This window comes from Budorcas taxicolor, chromosome 4, assembly GCF_023091745.1.
Source record: "Budorcas taxicolor isolate Tak-1 chromosome 4, Takin1.1, whole genome shotgun sequence".
NCBI lineage: Eukaryota > Metazoa > Chordata > Mammalia > Artiodactyla > Bovidae > Budorcas > Budorcas taxicolor.
The window spans coordinates 70,781,943-70,800,604 of NC_068913.1; the positions used below are offsets into that span (position 1 = coordinate 70,781,943).

At 49.6% G+C, this 18,662-nt stretch overlaps 2 protein-coding genes across 3 annotated transcripts; both read left to right on the forward strand.

Annotated features, from left to right (window-relative positions):
• Window positions 1–1,726: 1,726 nt before the first annotated feature.
• On the forward strand, window positions 1,727–4,219 carry HOXA6 (homeobox A6). The gene is made up of 2 exons (XM_052639064.1): window positions 1,727–2,168; window positions 3,524–4,219. Exons 1-2 carry the CDS (start codon window positions 1,727–1,729, stop codon window positions 3,781–3,783), a joined length of 702 nt encoding a protein of 233 aa, XP_052495024.1. The 3' UTR covers window positions 3,784–4,219.
• Window positions 4,220–5,212: 993 nt separating this feature from the next.
• HOXA5 (homeobox A5) lies at window positions 5,213–9,324 on the forward strand. 2 transcript variants are annotated; one of them, XR_008199274.1, is made up of 3 exons: window positions 5,213–6,375; window positions 7,387–7,698; window positions 9,267–9,324. XR_008199274.1 is itself a non-coding variant. In XM_052639059.1 (2 exons), the coding sequence occupies exons 1-2, from the start codon at window positions 5,481–5,483 to the stop codon at window positions 7,635–7,637; spliced, it is 1,146 nt and encodes a 381-aa protein (XP_052495019.1). In that variant the 5' UTR covers window positions 5,213–5,480; the 3' UTR covers window positions 7,638–8,415. The 2 variants fall into 2 exon arrangements, 1 of the variants encoding a protein (XP_052495019.1); XM_052639059.1 differs by lacking the exon at window positions 9,267–9,324 and having other exon boundaries at window positions 7,387–8,415.
• Window positions 9,325–18,662: the final 9,338 nt, after the last annotated feature.

Here is an 18,662-nt window from a genome sequence, read left to right on the forward strand (position 1 = left end):
GGGAAGTGAGAGGAAAAAATTGAAAAGCAAGGAAGAGATTAAGGAAGTCGTTGCCAGATTCCTAGGGGACCCTTGTCAACCCCCCCCCAAGTTCTGAACCCCATCAGCCTGTATTCACCAGTTTTACAGATCTTATAAACACCCTCCGGAAATTCAGCCAAATCATATAAATAAGTCTTTCTTCAAGCTCCACAGAATTGAAGACTTTAAAGCTAATTCAAGGGTTTTACAAGCCTAACAAATACAGTTGTAAAAATGCCACTGGAATGATACCACATTTTACAAAATGAGATTGATCTATGTGCTGTAAAAGTCAACTATCTTGAAGGCACAGCTCTCAGGCAAGAGAGCACAGCCCAGGACAGGCTTTTCATGTCCTGTCTGGGGAAAGCCAGGCCTGCGACTGTGGTAAACGCAATTCAGATAATTTCTGGAGCTGGGGAGACAACTGTTTCTGGTTCTGGAGCCACAATGGGTGGCAGGTTCCCCCAAAGTCCCAGAAAAGGCAGGAAAAGGGGATATCCCAGGACAGTGCCCTTTGGACAGGTGACCCAGAAACCAATCACATTCGTTATTGCCACCGCCTTGGGCCAGCAGAGCTGCCCTCTCTGCTGGGTTGAGCCAGGCACCCTGGGTCACTAGCAACTCTGAAATGAGGGCAGAGATTCCACATCTGGATCTGTCTCATCTCTGCCACCCTGCGCGGAGCGCAAGAGGGGAGCAGGTCCTAGGGCTGGCTTTGGAACTCAGTCTCACAGCTATTCCTCTGTAGATTCCTTTCTTGTTGAAACCAGTGGTTTCCAGCCTCTGCGTTCCTGGGTTCAGAGGCAGCTAGAGCGGGGCTCACAGCTTGTGTGTGTGTGCCTGTGTGTGCGCGCACTTTGAGGCCAGGCAATCGCTGGCCATTGTAAGGAGGCCTCTCGAGACTCAAAGGAGACATGTTGTTGTGCGTGGGAGTAGGGGGCCGGCAGGGGAAGAGACTAGCCTGATCCTAGTCCTGGCTGGCTCGAGGTGAGCCTTTCCCTTTGGTGGCGAGGCCTAGGCCCTTGGTGGGAGTGAGTAAAGAGAGAAGGAGATGATGCACCGATTCCTAAGGCGTAGGAGAGAACTGGGGCGAAGGCCTGGTTTCTCGAATCCCTTCTCCATCTCAGTAACCCGCACCCACGGGGAGAGAAGTGCAGGGGGGGGGGCAAACTCAGGGCCCTGCCGGTACGGCAGGCCCGCCGGGGTACAGCCATCCTTGTCACCGCCCCTCCCGGCGCGGGGCTGTCAGGTTTCCTGTTTGGAGAGAAAAACCAGCAAAATCCAACAAGGCAAAAGGGAAGGAGGAAAGAGCGGGCCTGTTTGGGCCTTTTCGGCGGCCAGGACACCGGTGCCCCTACCACGGGCCGATCCGCACAGCCCTGCCCGGGCTGTGCCCGCCGCCGGCGTTGGGGGAGAGAGCCCGGCGGGTTGGTCGTGCGCGCCCATCAATCTGCCGGGCGGGCGGGCAGCGGGCGGGCGGACTGGGGGCTGTTTGTAACTTTGCTGCCTCGGTCGCCGCGGTCCCCGGGGAGCGGGCTCCGGCGCTCGCTCCCATTGGCCGCCGCCGCGTCAGCTGGTGCGATTTGCTGCTGTCGCTTTTGGCGTTCGGCCATCCAGAAACAAACCAGTTCGATGACTACTAATAGTTATAGCCAGATGTACTAATACACAACAAATCACAGTCCTGCAGAGGGGCGCGCAAATGAGTTCCTATTTTGTGAATCCCACTTTCCCCGGGAGCCTGCCCAGCGGCCAGGACTCCTTCTTGGGCCAGCTGCCCCTCTATCCGGCCGGCTATGACGCGCTGAGGCCCTTCCCGGCCTCGTACGGGACGTCGAGCCTCCCGGACAAGACGTACACCTCACCTTGTTTCTACCAACAGTCCAACTCGGTCCTGGCCTGCAACCGGGCATCCTACGAGTACGGGCCCTCATGTTTCTATTCTGATAAGGACCTCAGTGGCGCCTCGCCCTCGGGCAGTGGCAAACAGAGGGGCCCCGGGGACTACCTGCACTTTTCTCCCGAGCAGCAGTACAAACCCGACAGCAGCAGCGTGCCGGGCAAAGCCCTCCATGACGAAGGCACCGACCGGAAGTACACGAGCCCTGTTTACCCCTGGATGCAGCGGATGAACTCCTGCGCGGGTAAGGTGTTTCCCTGCAGCCCCTCAAAGAGTGGAGGGAGAGGGGGAAGGAGGCAGGGAAAGAAGGAAAGAGGAGACAGTAGAAAGAAGACATAGAAAGAAAGGAGGAAAGAATGAACAAAGTTTCTTTGGTTTTTAAAAAAGAGTTTTTGTTTTTTTTTTTTAATAAAAAACCCAACCCATTCCCAATGGGACAATCAAGCTGTGAAAGAGTGAAGGCAGGGCCCCAGTGCCCATGTAAGGTGACACCTTAGGGGAGCGTGGGGGGGGGGTCACTCCATGCTATGTGAGACCCAGTGACAGGGGCAATGTGAAGAGAGAGCAAGGCTGGATGGGAGAATGTGCCTGCCCACCCTGCACCCTGTAATACCCAGCTCAGTCCCCGTAGTTGTGATGGCCTTCTGCACCCGTTCTGCGAATGCCTCTTTCCCTCACTGTCTCCTCACCTTTCTGCCCTTCAGAAACCCATCTAGAAAGAGGCCCTCGCTTGGACCCTTGCAGTGCCTCCCCGAAGCCCTGGAGGGCCACATCCCCAGCATCAGGACTTTCTAGCTGTCTCCTCCCTCCCTCCTCCCCCTCCACTCAACTGCTCACTCACAGCCAACTTCTGCCTCCTTCTGAGGCCCTGAGCCTCGCACACTCAACTTGGGGGGAGTCCCCAACCCATGGGTCTTTTTGGCATCAGAATAGATAGCCCATCACAGCCCGACATTCTAGAAGCCCCAGATGGCCCATATCGCCATCTCTTTGCCCCTGATTTCCAAAAACTCCACAGGGAATTCTTGGAGGACGGAGCCTACTGCGGATTTTAAACTTACAGTCTTTTGCTTTAAAATGCATTTGTGTTTTCAAGAGCTCTGCTTTTCTCAGAAGGGCCATACAATGGGAAGGCATTTGCGAAGATCTAAGAGGGCTGACCATTTAAAAATTTCCAAAAAGTATATTGTGTCCTGAAGTGTTGACCACAGTAATAACTCCACCGAGGTCAGTGTGTGAATTCGGAGCGTGTACCCTACTCACAGGCTTCCATACCCATCATTTCCAGACACACACTTTACCCCCACAAAACAGACTTAGGTGCCCAGATTTAAGAATGCTGTTCTATTCTTTTTTCTTGTAAAATTTTTACTGAGCAGATTTTGCAAAAACAATCATTTCCCACCCTAAGTCGTTTTAGGTGGAAAATATCTCGCTTGGTATGAAATAATCTTCTCCCATCCAGTCCGCTTTTGGCCCCAGACATAGTGGGAGAGGCAGGTGGTTTCCAGCCCCAGAGGCCAGGGCGCGGGGCTCAGGGCTGACTGGTCAGGCTGCCTGGATCCTGGCTTACTGGCGTCCGGCCATTTCTGCCCGCAGGTGCTGTGTATGGGAGTCACGGGCGCCGAGGCCGCCAGACCTACACGCGGTACCAGACGCTGGAGCTGGAGAAGGAGTTCCACTTCAACCGCTACCTGACGCGGCGCCGCCGCATCGAAATAGCCAACGCGCTCTGCCTCACCGAGCGCCAGATCAAGATCTGGTTCCAGAACCGCCGCATGAAGTGGAAAAAGGAAAATAAACTCATCAATTCCACACAACCCAGCGGGGAGGACGCTGAGGCAAAGGCAGGCGAATAGACGCCTGGGCAGGGACCAGGCCCGCGCCGCGACCTCCCTTGGCTTTGCCCCCTTGCCTTCGCCTGCTCCCCAACTTTTCTTCCCGCCTGCTCTCATCCGGGGGGCTTTCGAAGCTTCAGGGGAGCCCGGCGCTTTGCTAACGCCTCAGCATTTATTTCTTACAAGGAAAAAAAAAAAAATCCCACACAGCCAATCTCAGCGGTAGAGCGAGGCGCACGGCACACACAGTCCCGATCTCCCAGGCTGCCCAAGGCGGATCCGGATCTCCGGGCCCGCCCTGAATCCGTCCCCGGCTCTTGTTTTAGCGCCTCTGCACGCCCCTGAGCTCGGGTCGCGGGGTTGCTGGAGAGGAAAGAACCCGGGGACCGAGCCCGTTTTGGTGTCTGGGCGTTTCCGCCTCAGTTCCTCGCCAAGTCCCAGAGATCTTGATCACCAAATCAACCCCGACCACTGGGAAGAGGGGCCTAAAGTCTGGGGCCCCAGCTCTGCCGTGGCCTTCCAGGCCGTCCCCAGACAGGAAGACGCGCGAGGAACAAAGGGGGACCGAGAGAGCCTTGTCTCTCAGCCCCGCGCGCAACCTTCCGTGGAAAAGAAACAGCCTCAGCCCAGCCGAGCCAACCTGGGCACGGGTGGAACTTCACAGCCCTGGAAGCGACTGGGCTCCCCGAAGGCTCTGAGCTCCGGATTCCGGCTCCCCGCCTCCGATAGCGCCGGCGCTGCCACCACGACAGCTTTCAGGACCTAAGGAGACGGCCCAGAGCCATGGGAGCAGCGAGAGTCCTGGTTTTCAAACGTGCCAGGGGCGCCTGAGATGCTTGGCCTCCAGCGGGGAGAATCCCCCGCCTCGCCTTTACGCTATATTTGTGATTTACTTTCGTCTTTCAGAACCCAGAAAGAGAACCACGGAGGTACTAGGCACTGCCACAAAATGCTTTCATTAGTGCCCTCATTTTACTCCTGGAGGTCTAAGCAGGACCCTAACAATTCGGCCTACGTATCCCCAGCCCCAAACAGCTTCTGTGGCTGTGAGGAGCCTGGGCCCACTCTCTGGGTTCACGGAGAACCCTCCGACTTGGGGCCGGCTTGGCTGGAGGAAAGGGACTGGGTGGTGAAGATTCTCTAAGCTGGATACTCAAAGCAAATTAAGTAGCAAACTAATGACAGGAGAACCATATTTACACGCAAGAAAAATCGACTCTGGTTATAAAAGTGTATGGAATTTGACCTCGCCTCGGAGAAACACTACACAAAAGCTATCTTTAATAGACGCCTGTCATTTAAGAGCGGCAGGGACACTGCCCCTCACGCGCTCGAAAAAACAGAGCCATAATTGTAACTGCTGCTGCGGGTAGGATTTATTTCTCCAATTGGCTAAATGGCCACCCCCCGCTTCCCCGAAGGTGATATCTGTATTTTCAAATTTCAGAGCTGTCGGCACGACGGGCAGAACCGACCCCTATCTCGCCACAAAAACAAGAGGGGCTACACAGCGGGGAAATAAAGTTGTTGTAAATAAAATTCAAGTCACCATCTTCCCCCAGTCCTCTGCATCCTCGCCGGGCACGCGATCAGCAGCTGACGGCCTCACAATTGGTACATCCTAATGGAACTGCGAGGGAAATGCAATAATTTTGCCATAATGGGCTGTAACCTCAATTCGACCCCGGCCCTCGCAGCCCCGGGTCGGAAGCGGAGCGATGCGCTCTGCCTCCAGCGGGTGGCGCTCGAGTCCGACTGAACGACGGCGGCGGGCGGCGGGCACGCGCCTGGGGCGCGCGCGCCACCCTTCTCGCCTCCACCCAACTCCCCCATTAGTGCACGAGTTTACCTCTAGAGGTCATCAGGCAGGATTTACGACTGGACAACAAAAGCACGTGATTCGAAGTCGTACCCCATATTTGGGTGCCTACGTAGGAGGGAACCAAGTACATGTCCCAGTCATTTCCATAATTCATCATAAATTGTGCAAGGGTGCTATAGACGCACAAACGACCGCGAGCCACAAATCAAGCACACATATCAAAAAACAAATGAGCTCTTATTTTGTAAACTCATTTTGCGGTCGCTATCCAAATGGCCCGGACTACCAGTTGCATAATTATGGAGATCATAGTTCCGTGAGCGAGCAATTCAGGGACTCGGCGAGCATGCACTCCGGCAGGTACGGCTACGGCTACAATGGCATGGATCTCAGCGTCGGCCGCTCGGGCTCCGGCCACTTTGGCTCCGGGGAGCGCGCCCGCAGCTACGCGGCCGGCGCCAGCGCGGCGCCCGCCGAGCCCAGGTACAGCCAGCCGGCCACGTCCACGCACTCGCCTCCGCCCGACCCGCTACCCTGCTCCGCCGTAGCCCCTTCGCCCGGCAGCGACAGCCACCACGGCGGGAAAAACTCCCTGGGCAACTCCAGCGGCGCCTCGGCCAACGCCGGCAGCACCCACATCAGCAGCAGAGAGGGGGTTGGCACGGCGTCCGGAACCGAGGAGGACGCCCCCGCCAGCAGCGAGCAGGCGAGCGCGCAGAGCGAGCCGAGCCCGGCGCCGCCCGCCCAACCCCAGATCTACCCCTGGATGCGCAAGCTGCACATAAGTCATGGTAAAGCCAGCCTTTTCCTAAATCCAGCCGCGGGGGTGCGACTCTTGGTCCCCCTCCCATCTCCTTTACCGCCCTCTCTCTCCCGGTCTCCTGGTTTCCCCTCTCCCAGCCCGGTGGAGCCTCTCCCCGCCGTTCTCCTTCCCCTGCCTTCCTTCTTCCTCCTTCTCTTTGCAGCGCTGGGCGCTCACGAATGGGGGGTGGGGGGGAAGGGGGCCGTTGGCCAGGCAAGTTTAGACGTTGAAAGAGGGGCAAAAAGAAAAACAAAAACATATCGAACCCCAGCGCCTCGGAACGCACTGACGGGTCAGGCCAGTCGAGCAGGGAGCAGAGGGGTAGAGGATGGTAGTAGGGGCCGTGAATCGGGCTTGTCAGGGAGGATAATTTATGAGGAGGGCTACGCTGGGGAAACAGCGTTACTAATTAGAGTCCCCGAAAAGGGGCTTGGTTGGGGGGGGGGGGATCATCGAGGCGAGAGCTGGCGAGATTCTGAAGTTTGGGCGCAGGAGGAAGAGCAGGAAAGGAAAGGGAAGAAGGGGGAAAAAAAAAAAGAAAAAGCAGGCGCCCCAAGCGTGCAGGCTGGAACAGGAGGCGCCTCGCGGGGCTGGAACTTTGAGGGTGACCTGGAGGCCACTTGGGCGCACAGAAAAGGGCCTTGCTTTAGTGGGTGTCTGAGTGTCGGGCAGCCTGAGAGGGCTGTGCCCTGCCTCGGGACGCCAGAGGCAGGTCCAAAGGGCAAGAGAGGGACGGGGGAAAGCCGGGCGATCCTCCGGGGAGCGGCTTCAACCTCGGATAGGCCGATTGTTCCCAGAGTCCAAACCGTATTGTTTTCTCTCTAGGAAGGAAGAGGGAAGGAAATTCGGGAGGGAGGGGTGGGTGGGCGGGCGAGGAGGGAGGACTTGTTGAGCTTTTTTCCCGTTCCCTGTCCAGGACCCTGGCAGTTCCAGCTGGCGGACTTTTTGGTAGCCAGAGGCTGAGGAGTGGGTGGCTAAACCGCTGACTTTTCTGTTGCAGACAACATAGGCGGCCCGGAAGGCAAAAGGGCCCGAACGGCCTACACGCGCTACCAGACCCTGGAGCTGGAGAAGGAGTTCCACTTCAACCGCTACCTGACCCGCCGAAGAAGGATTGAAATAGCACATGCTCTTTGCCTCTCGGAGAGACAAATTAAAATCTGGTTCCAAAACCGGAGAATGAAGTGGAAAAAAGATAATAAGCTGAAAAGCATGAGCATGGCGGCGGCGGGAGGGGCCTTCCGCCCCTGAGTATTTGAGCGTTTAAAGTACTGAGCAGTATTAGCGGATCCCGCGTAGTGTCAGTACTAAGGTGACTTTCTGAAATTCCCTTGTGTTCCTTCTGTGAAGAAGCCCTGTTCTCGTTGCTCTAATTCATCTTTTAATCATGAGCCTGTTTATTGCCATTATAGCGCCTGTATAAGTAGATACGCTTTCTGTTCATCTCTTTGTCCTGAATGGCTTTGTCTTGAAAAAAAAAAATAGATGTTTTAACTTATTTATATGAAGCAAGCTGTGTTACTTGAAGTAACTATAACAAAAAAGAAAAGAGAAAAAACACACAAAAAGTCCCCCTTCGACCTCGTTTAGTGCCAATGTTGTGTGTTGCACTCCAGTTGTTTAACTGTGCATGTGAGTGGAAGTGTCCCTGTCTCAATAGCTCCAAGCTGTTAAAGATATTTTTATTCAAACTACCTATATTCCTTGTGTAATTAATGCTGTTGTAGAGGTGACTTGATGAGACACAACTTAACTTGTTCGACGTGTAGTGACTAGTGACTCTGTGACGAAAACTGTGACTCTGAGCGGTGTGTCCCTGCGTGCCTTTGTAGGACCCTTTGCACGAACTCTGGAAGTGGCTCTTATAAGCGCAGCTTCAGTGATGTATGTTTTTGTGAACAAAGTTACAAATATTGTCCAAGTCTGGCTGTTTAAGCAAACTGTGATCAGCTTTTTTTTTTTTTTGGTATTTGTTTTTAAGGAAAAAATACTGACTGGAAACAAAAAATAAACTTTCTATTGTAAGTTCTCTTGGTCTGGTTTGTGCCAAATAGCAAGCGGCTCTTTCTGCTCTACTGTCTGTTTGATGCGGGGAGGCAGTGAGTCTGTGGCTACCTGAGCAGCCTTCTTGTGCAAGGGGACCTCAAATCAGCAGCCTGACACGCGGCCTCCCTAACTCTGACCCAGCAGAGAGTTAGGGCAGGAGGTAGAAAAGCCTTAGGTGCTTGCAAAGCCTGAGATTGACCTGCCCATTTCTGAGGAAACCAAGTTAACTGGCTGGGTGCGAAAAGAAAAAGGAGAAAAAACCCAGGGCTTTGTTAGCGGCCCTCAGGGGCCCACACAGTTGCTGCCTCTCTCTGAAGGCCATCCTAGGCCTCCACTTGCTGAAAAGGCTGCTGTGTCAAGCTATGGCCCCCAGACCGTTTACCCCTAAACCACCCAGGCACCCTTTCCCACTCCTCACCCTCCTGAACCCAGTTGGCTTCTTTTGCTACAATTAATTTGCTACAAATGGAAGGTACTTACCCCATCCTAGCTTGAGTGGGAAACGCCTCAGAGCAGCTAAAGCAGCAACTAGAGATTTGCACATTTACCGACTGCTTACACTGATGTCGTCTTTCCTTTTAAAAGTTATAAAACAGTAAACTTTATAAGCCCCAGTTCCGGCTATATGACATTTGGGTGCCAAATGAATAGGGTTTTGTCTATGAATTAGATCGTAAAATCATCCATAGCACAGACAGATCGGCTCACTGGCTATAAAACGTCACGTGGGGCCATTAAAGTAAGTTTTATGGTTTTGGGGAGTTGACATCCAACATTATATACCACATAACATATAATCTCACTGACGCTGGACTCCATTTGACTCTTTTGCAGGCTACGTGTGCCGCCTGGTCATTCAAATTGTCAGTTTTAGGCCCAGAAGTGTCCAAACCACAAGTTCTCAAAACTCTCTGAAAAATGGCTACCTCCGAGTTAAGGTAAGCTCGTCCCCTGAGCGCTTTCAAGTTTATTTGTACTCTGAAAACTTTCTTTCTCCATCTTTCTTTCTCTCTCTGGTTCAGTTAACTCTGGGGTTGCCTCAGAATTCCAAAGAGGAGAGCAGACTTTCCCTCGGCTCAAATGAGGAGAGCCAGGAGCTAGCTTCGGAGGCACCACGGTGCAAGGCGCCGGTGGCCGCGCCGCATCCCCAGGCCTAACTTTAATTGCTGCACCAGCGCGGATGTTAATGACTTCCGCTGCTCTCGCCGGCGTGCAAAAAGATGATTTTTGTGTGTTAGTAGGCCTGCATGCGGCGACTAGGCAGGGTGGCCTCCATCCTGGGACTGGCGGGCCGGGCTCTGCGGGTTCTGCTGAGCCCTGGGTGGGGGCTGGGAGCCCCGGGGGGGCGCGGGCCGCGGGCGCCGAGGCCGCGTTGCGCCCGGGCGCGCTGGGGAGTTTGAAAGAAAAGGCCGAGCAGGGCCGAGGAGAACTCTGGCGGGATTGCTTACGGGGCTGTGGCAATACGTCTTCGCGGGCCGGGGTCATTTGGCAGCATTGAATCGAGGCGACGGCCTTCGGGGCCGGGTCGCAGGCCGGCTCGGTAGAGCCCGAGGGTGGCAGGGGCCGGCGGGACACACCTCCAGGCTGGGCCCCAGGGTTGCCAGGCCGAGTCCAGGCCGCGGGCATCTGCGGGACGCTGGGGACCACAGGTCCCCACCTGAGGGGAGGGCTCAGTATCCCCTGCCCCCCACACACACTCGGGATGAGGCCCTGAACCTTGTTTGCCTGCACGTTCTTTTTATTTCGGTGAGATTGTTCTCACCCGCCTGTGAGTCTAAAGCAATAAACTTTATGGCCGGATTTAACTTTAGTCTTTGAATCCCCAGTCTAAATGAAAGGAGTTACAGCGCTTTCTTTTCTTCCGCCTTCCCTTTCTTCGCCCTCTCTTCTTTCCTTTTCCTCTCCTCCTTTGCAGGATTAAACCATCCAGGCACAGGACCCTCAAAAGGCAACTTAGCCATCTCCCTAGATAACACTTAAGATTAGAGAAATTTATTCCCCCTCAATGTACAGGCAAACTCTCTGTTGCGAACTGTGCCCTGAAGTTTGGGGGGAAATCGAAGTGTCTTCAAGGCCCAACTTAAAAGCCCCCAGAGCCATTAGGTTGTTTTTCCTCACACATCATAAAGGGTAGCTTAGGGGAGAAATTGGTCGTTTGTCAGTAGGAGACTTCCGCCTTTCTTTTGTTAGCTGCTCTTTCTGTTTGATCCCAGAAAATTTACATAATCTATGGTTTCCAACAGTTCCCAATATTGCACCAATGGGTGAGATAAATTTTTCCTGGGTACAGTTGCAGCTTGTTTTCAGCCACCCTTTCTGGACCCAACCCCCTACATTCTTCAGTGGCAAAGCCATGACTGGGGACCCTGTGGCCTGTCCTGGGTCTTTTCTCTGAATGGGTACCCACAAGGGATTTAGCAGATTTTCCCCAACCTGGATGAAGAACTAAGCCAAATCCCCCAGTCCAGAAATGAAACAGAAATTGGGATCTTCTGTTTCCAAATGCTTTTCTCCTTAGGGAAGTTTTCTGCAAGTGCTGACTGTAAAGTCCTTCAAGTGGAAACATTTAATGTGTAATTTGGAATTTCTACAAATTTTCTTGTGCAGAGGCCACTTTCACTCAACCTAAGTCCAACAGATGTCCCCAAACTCAGAGGTCCAGAAAGCAAAACCTCAGAAGTTTTTTGAAAAATTGAAACCCTCCCACAAGTCCCACTCCTTTTGAGTAGTGGGAAGGCAAATCTCTGAAGTCCTTTCGTGTAACCTATTAAAGTGAGCATTGATAGTTCAGCACTTAGGACGATGGGTCTGTATCTTAGTCAGAACCAGAATATTAACTTCATTTGGGTTCTCTTTTATTATATTATGTGTTTGTGAGAATTCTGGAGTCTTTGTTCTGCTGCTCTGAGTTTCAGGTTCTATAATGGAAAACACTGGGTTAAGGTTTTACTTTAGTTACTTATTTGGTGATCCTGCATGAGTGATTTCTTGGTAACTAAAATTAGTGGCAGAAAAAAAGAGGGATAGTGCTCCTGACAGGTTCATTTAGGTAACTTGCCTGGAGGAAGTGTCCATACCACTTCGTGATCACATCCCACCCTGGGGTGTGGGAATGGTCAGAAAGGCTCTGGACCAGTATCACACAATATGGGGAAATCTTTCCCATGCATTAAGAAAAAATATGGGCTATAAATATTGTCAGCTTGCTTAATTCTGTCTATTGTAATTATCATAAAACTTTAGAGTTTAAGAGAGCAGGCCAATGCACATGGGGTTAAACGACTTTAAAAAATAGAGCATCCAGTCAGACCTATGTGAGTGGTATCGGAGGAATTTTTTTTCTTCCTATTTTCATAGGAAGCATCATAAAGAGGATGGCTGGTTATCTGCTTGTTTTGTAGATAAAGTTGTTTTTTTTCTTGTGCATTCTTTTGGGGTTGTTTTTGCAGAGGAACTTACCTACGAAAAAAAATCTCTGCCACACTGAGGGTTTTATGAAGACATCTAGCCTCAGCCGATGGCTGCAGTGTCTGTCTGTGATCCTAGCCTTGTAAAAGGAGAAGGCATCGGAAATGTGCCGGGGCCCATTTGTTTCTACAGGCTGAAGAGACAATATTTCCTGAACTATAAATATAATAGGAAGCTTCTGGTCACACTTACTTAGGGGTTTGTTAGGGTTTCCATGGTCTAATTTCACAACATTATGCCAAGATTCCTCCCCGCCCCCCCAGCTCTTTCCCCCTGCTTCATTGTTGGCATTCTGAGAGAACAACACAGAAATTTTTACTAGAAATGGAGTCATGTTCAGTTGTTGAGACGTGAAGAGTATTATATCCAAACAATTAATGAAGGGAGAGCAAATTACATCCTGAAAGATAGGCTATTAAAGAGGAAAACAATTCTTTTAGCTTAAAAGATGCCCTTCAAAGCCTCTCTCCCACCTTCACTCTGGTGTCTGTCTGAGGTTTGCCCACCATGGAGAGTGCAGAACGTTGTGGGCGCCCTGCCTTTGGCTTCTAAGGCAGAACGTTTTTCTAGACAATGACAAAACTATACACGGGGTTTCCAGACTGGGCTGAGGGGGTCTGCCTAGGCTCCCACCCACATAGGAGAGGGGAGCCACAGTCCTAGCCATTCTAAACCCCAGGACTGGAAGGTCTGCCTAGGTCTGTTTTATTTGGTGTTTTTCCTGCAAAGAAAGCTGCCTTTCCCCCACTAGTTCCCCTCCCCACAAACCGGTCTTTTCAGTAATAATATTTGTTATGAAGGTTATTGGGTAATTATTGCGATTTTGTGAAGCAGCCCTTGCTGGAGGTGAAGTCTGTCATCGCCTAACAAATGACGCCCGTGCAGTTCACTGCCGGGTTAAGTAAATGCAGAGAAGATAAATCTGCACACCCTAGGAATCGCCAGCAGAGCACGCTTTAGTACAAGTTCACAGTCAACTCTCCTGCCTGGGCCAGCTCTCCCAACAATTAGGGCTGCGTCTTTATTTTTAAATAAAGGAAAAGTCTCCAGCTTCCATTGCCTGTTTTCTCCCCATCTTCTTTTTTCTTTCACTTTTTGCGAGGGTCCCCTCGAAAAAGTCTTCTGCTCCAAATTTTCCTAGTAAATGTAATGATGAGTGATTTTAAAATAATCTCATTCCTATTTAAGTGATGACAAAAGGAGGCAGGAGGCCGATTCAACAGGAAATACAGTTAAAAACACACAAAAATATCCAATTTGCCCTCTTATTCCAAAAGGCAGAGGCAGAAGCAGGGCATCCCTGGGCTCCTCCGGTTGTAGAGGGTGCTTCCCCTTGAAAGAGGAGGCATAGATTTGTGTATCTTTGTGGTTGTAACTGCAGGTCAAAAAGTTGAGGGTCAAAAGTTTACGTTGTGCAGCACTCTTAGTCATCTGCCCAGACAGAGTTTGATGTCAATGTTAGAGCTGCGATCTTGACTATCAGCACAAAAGATAAAATGGCTCGGAGTGACGCGTGTATCACGGTATGGACTCCAGGTGAACCCTAGTGGCTGAATGACCTCAATTACGAAGGAAAGGATAGAAAATTCCTCTTTTTAAGAGTAATACATGCTGTATTTCATCTTGAATTATCACTCCCATTCTAAGGGAACAGCAGCAGGTAAATAGGCATAGATTATTGAAACACCAACACTTAGATGCTGGAGAATCTAGGAATCTGTGGGTTTGTCTCAAAATAAAAAAGCTGAAAACTCAGTGGACCTTTAAAAAAATTATGTAGGAAGTTGCCAATGTTCCATCATACCTTCAAAGGGAAAAGAATGGAGAAGGAAACTTCCTCTCTTTGAAAACTGTGATGTTGATGGGCTAATTTTTTTTTCCTTGTTAGTACGTATAATGATCCCTAAAAAGTGTGTGAAAACAAGGGCAAACACAGGCACTGCTTGCAAAATGTATCCTTTGCCATTTTCAAGCACAGAATGCTTTTTTTCTGAAACTTTGACTCACTAAATGCTAAGAGCTGGGAAGGGGAGAAAGGAAGTGGAAACCCTCTACCTCCCCACCAATGAGAAAATGCTTATTGGTACCAGGAAAATATTCCTGTTGTCAAACGTTTTCTTTATGCTTATTGTTAACCCTACATTGACCGGAAGAGAAATGCTACAATTTATGGGTGAATAAACTGTAAATAATATGCCATTTGGAAGGTGAAATCCACAAATGCCAGATCACTTCATGAGACCACTGTGACAGACTTCTATTCTCCAGAAAATACTCCTTAAAAATACATTTGGAATAAAAGTTAAGGAGAGGGGAAGCAAGCTAAGGAGGGAGGGCAGGAGAATAGGAAAGAAAGGGAATAGTGTGTGAGGGAAGCCAACTGGAACCATGCCTTGTGTGTGCGTTGCAGCTGGAGAGCTAAACAATATTTTATTTTTCATGCACCTATATTAACCTTAAGTGCTGGTGCCATTAGCATCTATTTTCTGGGGGACATGGTTTCCTTTTCTATGTATTGATCTTCAAGTAATCTATGAAGGGAAACAGAAGAGAAAGATGAAATTGTTTCCCCTAGGTTTTTCTTTTAACTTTGGAGATAAGCTAATTCAACTACTCAGAATATAGATCTTTGCAGGGACATTTAAGATCATCCCACTATAATCTGCTTGATTGGATTTGCTGGTGCCAGGTACCTTCAATGGTATAAAGCAAATATTTCCCAAGCACTGCCTTCCTGGAAGTAGTCAGATTGTTTCCACTGTGCAATGTGTAAAGTTTTCACTCTGGCCAAGAGCTTGAAGCCAAATGGGGTTATGCCAGATGAGAACAGAGGAAAGGGAACAACTGTGGTGACTGCTGTTACAGCAGTAAGCACTTCACCACATCTGGGCCAGTGAGATGAAGAAAGCAGAAACCCCCTGTATTCCTCACAAAGACAATTATGTGTCTCTTCTAGAAAACCTTGTTATTGGTCAAAAACGTGCCACACCTTAGGAACATGTCAGCTTCAAAAAACTACAGACACCTCTTAGCTAGTTTTTCAAGTCAAAGAAAAGGTACCTGCAGAAGTTATCACTTTTATTTTTTTTTTTAGAAGTTATCACTTTTAGAGTGCTTACTTTTTTTAATTTGGAGGATTTTAATCTTTAGGCCTCTGACACAACCCTGGTTAAAATTTATATCTAATCCAAATATGAGTTGCATATGCCTTATGCCTGGGTTGTGTTCATTAGTATAAACTACTGTTAAGGAAATTACCCCCAAAACAATTGATTATCAAATGGCTGATAAAGTATTGCTTCTCTAAAATCCTATCGAGTATAGGAGGGGGGTGGGGGGGAAGCCCTCAAATGCCACCATCAGGCATTCTGAAATTCAGTCTTTCTCCTGAGCGCTCCAGAGACGTGCTTCAGATCTCGAACAGTCAGTCTGAGGAACTCTAGCTCTAGAGAACAAAGGACAAATACAGTCAATACATTCCATAACGTTTACATTTCCTTTGCTTCCCCCTCACCCCCACCCCTGCCTTGATTTTCCCTGAGAAGGAGTAACCTGGGCAAAGCACCCTGCTCTCTAAAAGGCACTGTATAGACCTTTTAGAAGCGCAAAGTCCAAGGCCGAGGTGAACTTCAGGTCAGCGCGTCTAACAAATATGAAAATGTCGGCTGGTGAAGGGCGCGCCTTGTGATTTAACAAAGACTGTCAATGTGTAAGATTAATAAGAAACAAAATGCACACGGTGTCACTGTTCGGTCACTTTGAAACTTGGGACAGGGTTGCATTCAAGAGGGAAGGCTGTTCCAAATATATTCAAAATAATTCAAATCAAATTCAAACTAAGCTGCAAAACACTGCCTCCCTCTCACCCTCCCTCTCCCTCGGACTCCCTTTGCTTTCCTTCTCCATTTGGGACTTGAGGACATGATGAAAAGTTATTTCACTTAATGGGATTTTAAGAAAGCTTTCGTTAGGAATATATGTTATCCCTGCACATGGAAATGAGGAAATATGCTTACCAGTTTCCCAAGAAAAGGATAACGCTTTCACCGTGCTTGGGACTGGAGCCAGTTGGTGTGCGAAGATTTGTATGCTCCCACTCTGCTTGATTTCAGGGCATCCCATCTTCTTTTGGGCAAGATTCTGCCGGTAAACTTCAGTTTATTTATTGAGTTAGTTTCTTCCTGGCTTTATGTTGGTGTCTTGAATCTTGTGTGAAGGCAAGAGATTTTTTTGTTTGTTTGTTTTTTCAAAAGATTATTTCATTCAGTGGAATGATGCTATCTATGGCTTGCAAAGAGAGATTGTGGAAGGATCAAAAAAGGTACTGAGAGTGTTTATTACAGCCATAAATCTTGCAGTAAAATGTCAAAATGTCGGTGTGCGAGATAACACTTGGTGGTCCTGGCTCCGTTTGTGTTTATGATAGGAACCACAAAGACAAGTTACAGGCCTTGGGGGGATTCTGTGTAAGCCCATCTTCCTAAAGGAATAGAGCCACACAAAACACAGGCGCAGTTGACTCGTTTAGGTTAACCATATACAAAACAGTGCCTGAGCCTCCTTAATACTTTTAAATAGAAACTGGGTAGAAGGTTCTGAGGCTAAACAACATGAATTTTGTGTTTTAGCGTCTGTAAATAATATTGAACAGACATGGTTAAACCCTAGTCTGATGACACAAGGAGGGAGGCAACATTTCCTTGTCAGGTTTTTCCTTCTCTGAAGCTCAGTGAGCAGTTTTGCTAATTACTTTATGTATGTATATATTATTCATGTTATATAGCATACATGTGTATATATTATTTTTCCTTGCGGTACAGAGATATTGGTTTAGGCAGTTCTATCACAGGCTAGATATTTCCCTTGAGTCTAAAGAGGATGTCTAAAGATTACACTCAGTGTTGATTTCTGTCTGTGGCTTAGGTTTCATTTGTAAAAATTTCTAGGATGCCCCATGTCGATGGACAACTCTCTTCAAATGTGGAAAACCTCTTTGTACCACTTCAGGATGACTGCAGCTAGAAAGCTAACATGATCCCTTTTTTAACCTCTTTTCCTAAATTAGTTTTAAGATTAGTCCCATATAATAGGCTTTATGTGGCCAGGCATTAAAGACTATCCATCAAATGGATTTATTCCAGCATTTAGTAACTCATATGAGTAACCCATATAAATGAAGACAGAATTGACATTCCTTTTGAAGTGTCTCCAGGCTTAGGCTCTAACTTTCCTTGTCTGCATTCTAGACTGTTGTGAGAAGGCTGTTTATATTGCTCTTTGAAAAATCAACTAAGGTGCACCAGCTGAAAAATACTTGCTTTGCATGCCAGTATGAAAGTATTTTTAGAATGGTAACTATGGTACTTTGCACTGCTTTAATCTAGGCTTAAAAGAGGATCTAGGTGTGTCTATTACTCAGAAAAGGAAAGAGAAAGTACATACTTCGAGTAAGGCATCAGTATTTACTTCAAAGATCAACATTAGGTGGAATTAATAAGTAATTTATTTGTTAATAATGGCATAATTAGTTTACCCATCAAATTTCAATTACCAAATGGCAGGCAACAGCCCTCTCTCCACTTTCCAGAGCTACTGACATCGTTAATATGCTAATTTTCAGCAATTCAGAAATTATAGATTATCTTTAAATATAACTTTAAAGTCAGATACAGCCTGGAAAAGCAACACCCGAAGACAAAATTCTTAGCGGGAAAAGACCCGTCGGCACAATGCCTATGATAGCCTTAGCTTGTTTTTGCTTGGAGATTGTTCTGAAGTAGGAAATTGTTGGTCTCAATAGTGGATTTTGTGAAGGCATCGTCGCTTCTATCCCCACCCTTGGGCCACTTTCTCTCTCACAATCGCACCTACTACATTCGAGCATATTTAATTCTGAATCCACACTTCCATCAAATGAGACGCTATTAGGAAATTCTTGTTTTTCTTAGGGAAATAAACCAAATCAATTCTGCTTCTAAAAGGAAAAAAAAAAACTGCTCCTGGTTGTATTGGAGTAGTCTTGTTTCAAATCTAGGGGCCGATTTCCCTCAGCTGCTTACCCACCCACCCTTTTTGGCTCCTGCCTGACTTCTCAAACAAGGTACAACGGTCGCGGATGCGGTGAGCACGATGTGGGGAAGGAATAAGTTGGTGAGAAAACCGGTCTGTTGGCTCCATTCGTTTTATTCCGGGGCCAGGATGAAAAACGGAATACCACCCCCCTCGCCTCGGTCCCCACGCCATTCCCTCCCCTAGGCGGCCTCGAACTCTGGAGGACTCCAAGCCTGCGGCCCGAGGTCAGCGCTGGGCCGCGGTCGCATGGCTGCCCCGAGGCCTAGACCAGGGCAGGCGTAGGGCTCGGTCCCGGCATGCGAGAGAACCAGAAGCCTGTGGGCCCCGAATTGCCAGCGGGACTCAAAGTTGGGGGGTTGGAGGACCAAAGCGCCAGCTCCCTCCCTTCGGCTGAAGTGGGACAGCAGCATCCATCACCCGCCCGCGCGCTTCCTGATCCGGGTCCGCGCGCGCGGCGCGCACATTGGCGGGGGCGGGTCACGTGGAGGTACGGGGCGGGATGCGCGCCGGCCGGGACAGAGGGCGCGCGCGCGCGCGCGCGGGCGGAGGAGCGGCGCGAACTTCGGTGGCGTCGGCGGCGGAGGGAGGGGGAGGGGTGGGTGCTTGACAGCGGGGGAGGGGAAGGGAGAGGAGGAAGGGGGGGATGGGAAACGAGGCAGGAGGGGGAGGGGCCTCGGCGAGCCCAGAAAA

Excerpts from the sequence above, each read along its gene's own strand:
- HOXA5 (XM_052639059.1), top strand. The coding sequence starts at position 5,481 with ATGCGCTCTGCCTCCAGCGGGTGGCGCTCGAGTCCGACTGAACGACGG. Across the intron at positions 6,376-7,386 it reads CAAGCTGCACATAAGTCATG|ACAACATAGGCGGCCCGGAA; the intron begins GTAAAGCCAGCC and ends TTTCTGTTGCAG.
- HOXA6 (XM_052639064.1), top strand. The coding sequence starts at position 1,727 with ATGAGTTCCTATTTTGTGAATCCCACTTTCCCCGGGAGCCTGCCCAGC. Across the intron at positions 2,169-3,523 it reads GCGGATGAACTCCTGCGCGG|GTGCTGTGTATGGGAGTCAC; the intron begins GTAAGGTGTTTC and ends TTCTGCCCGCAG.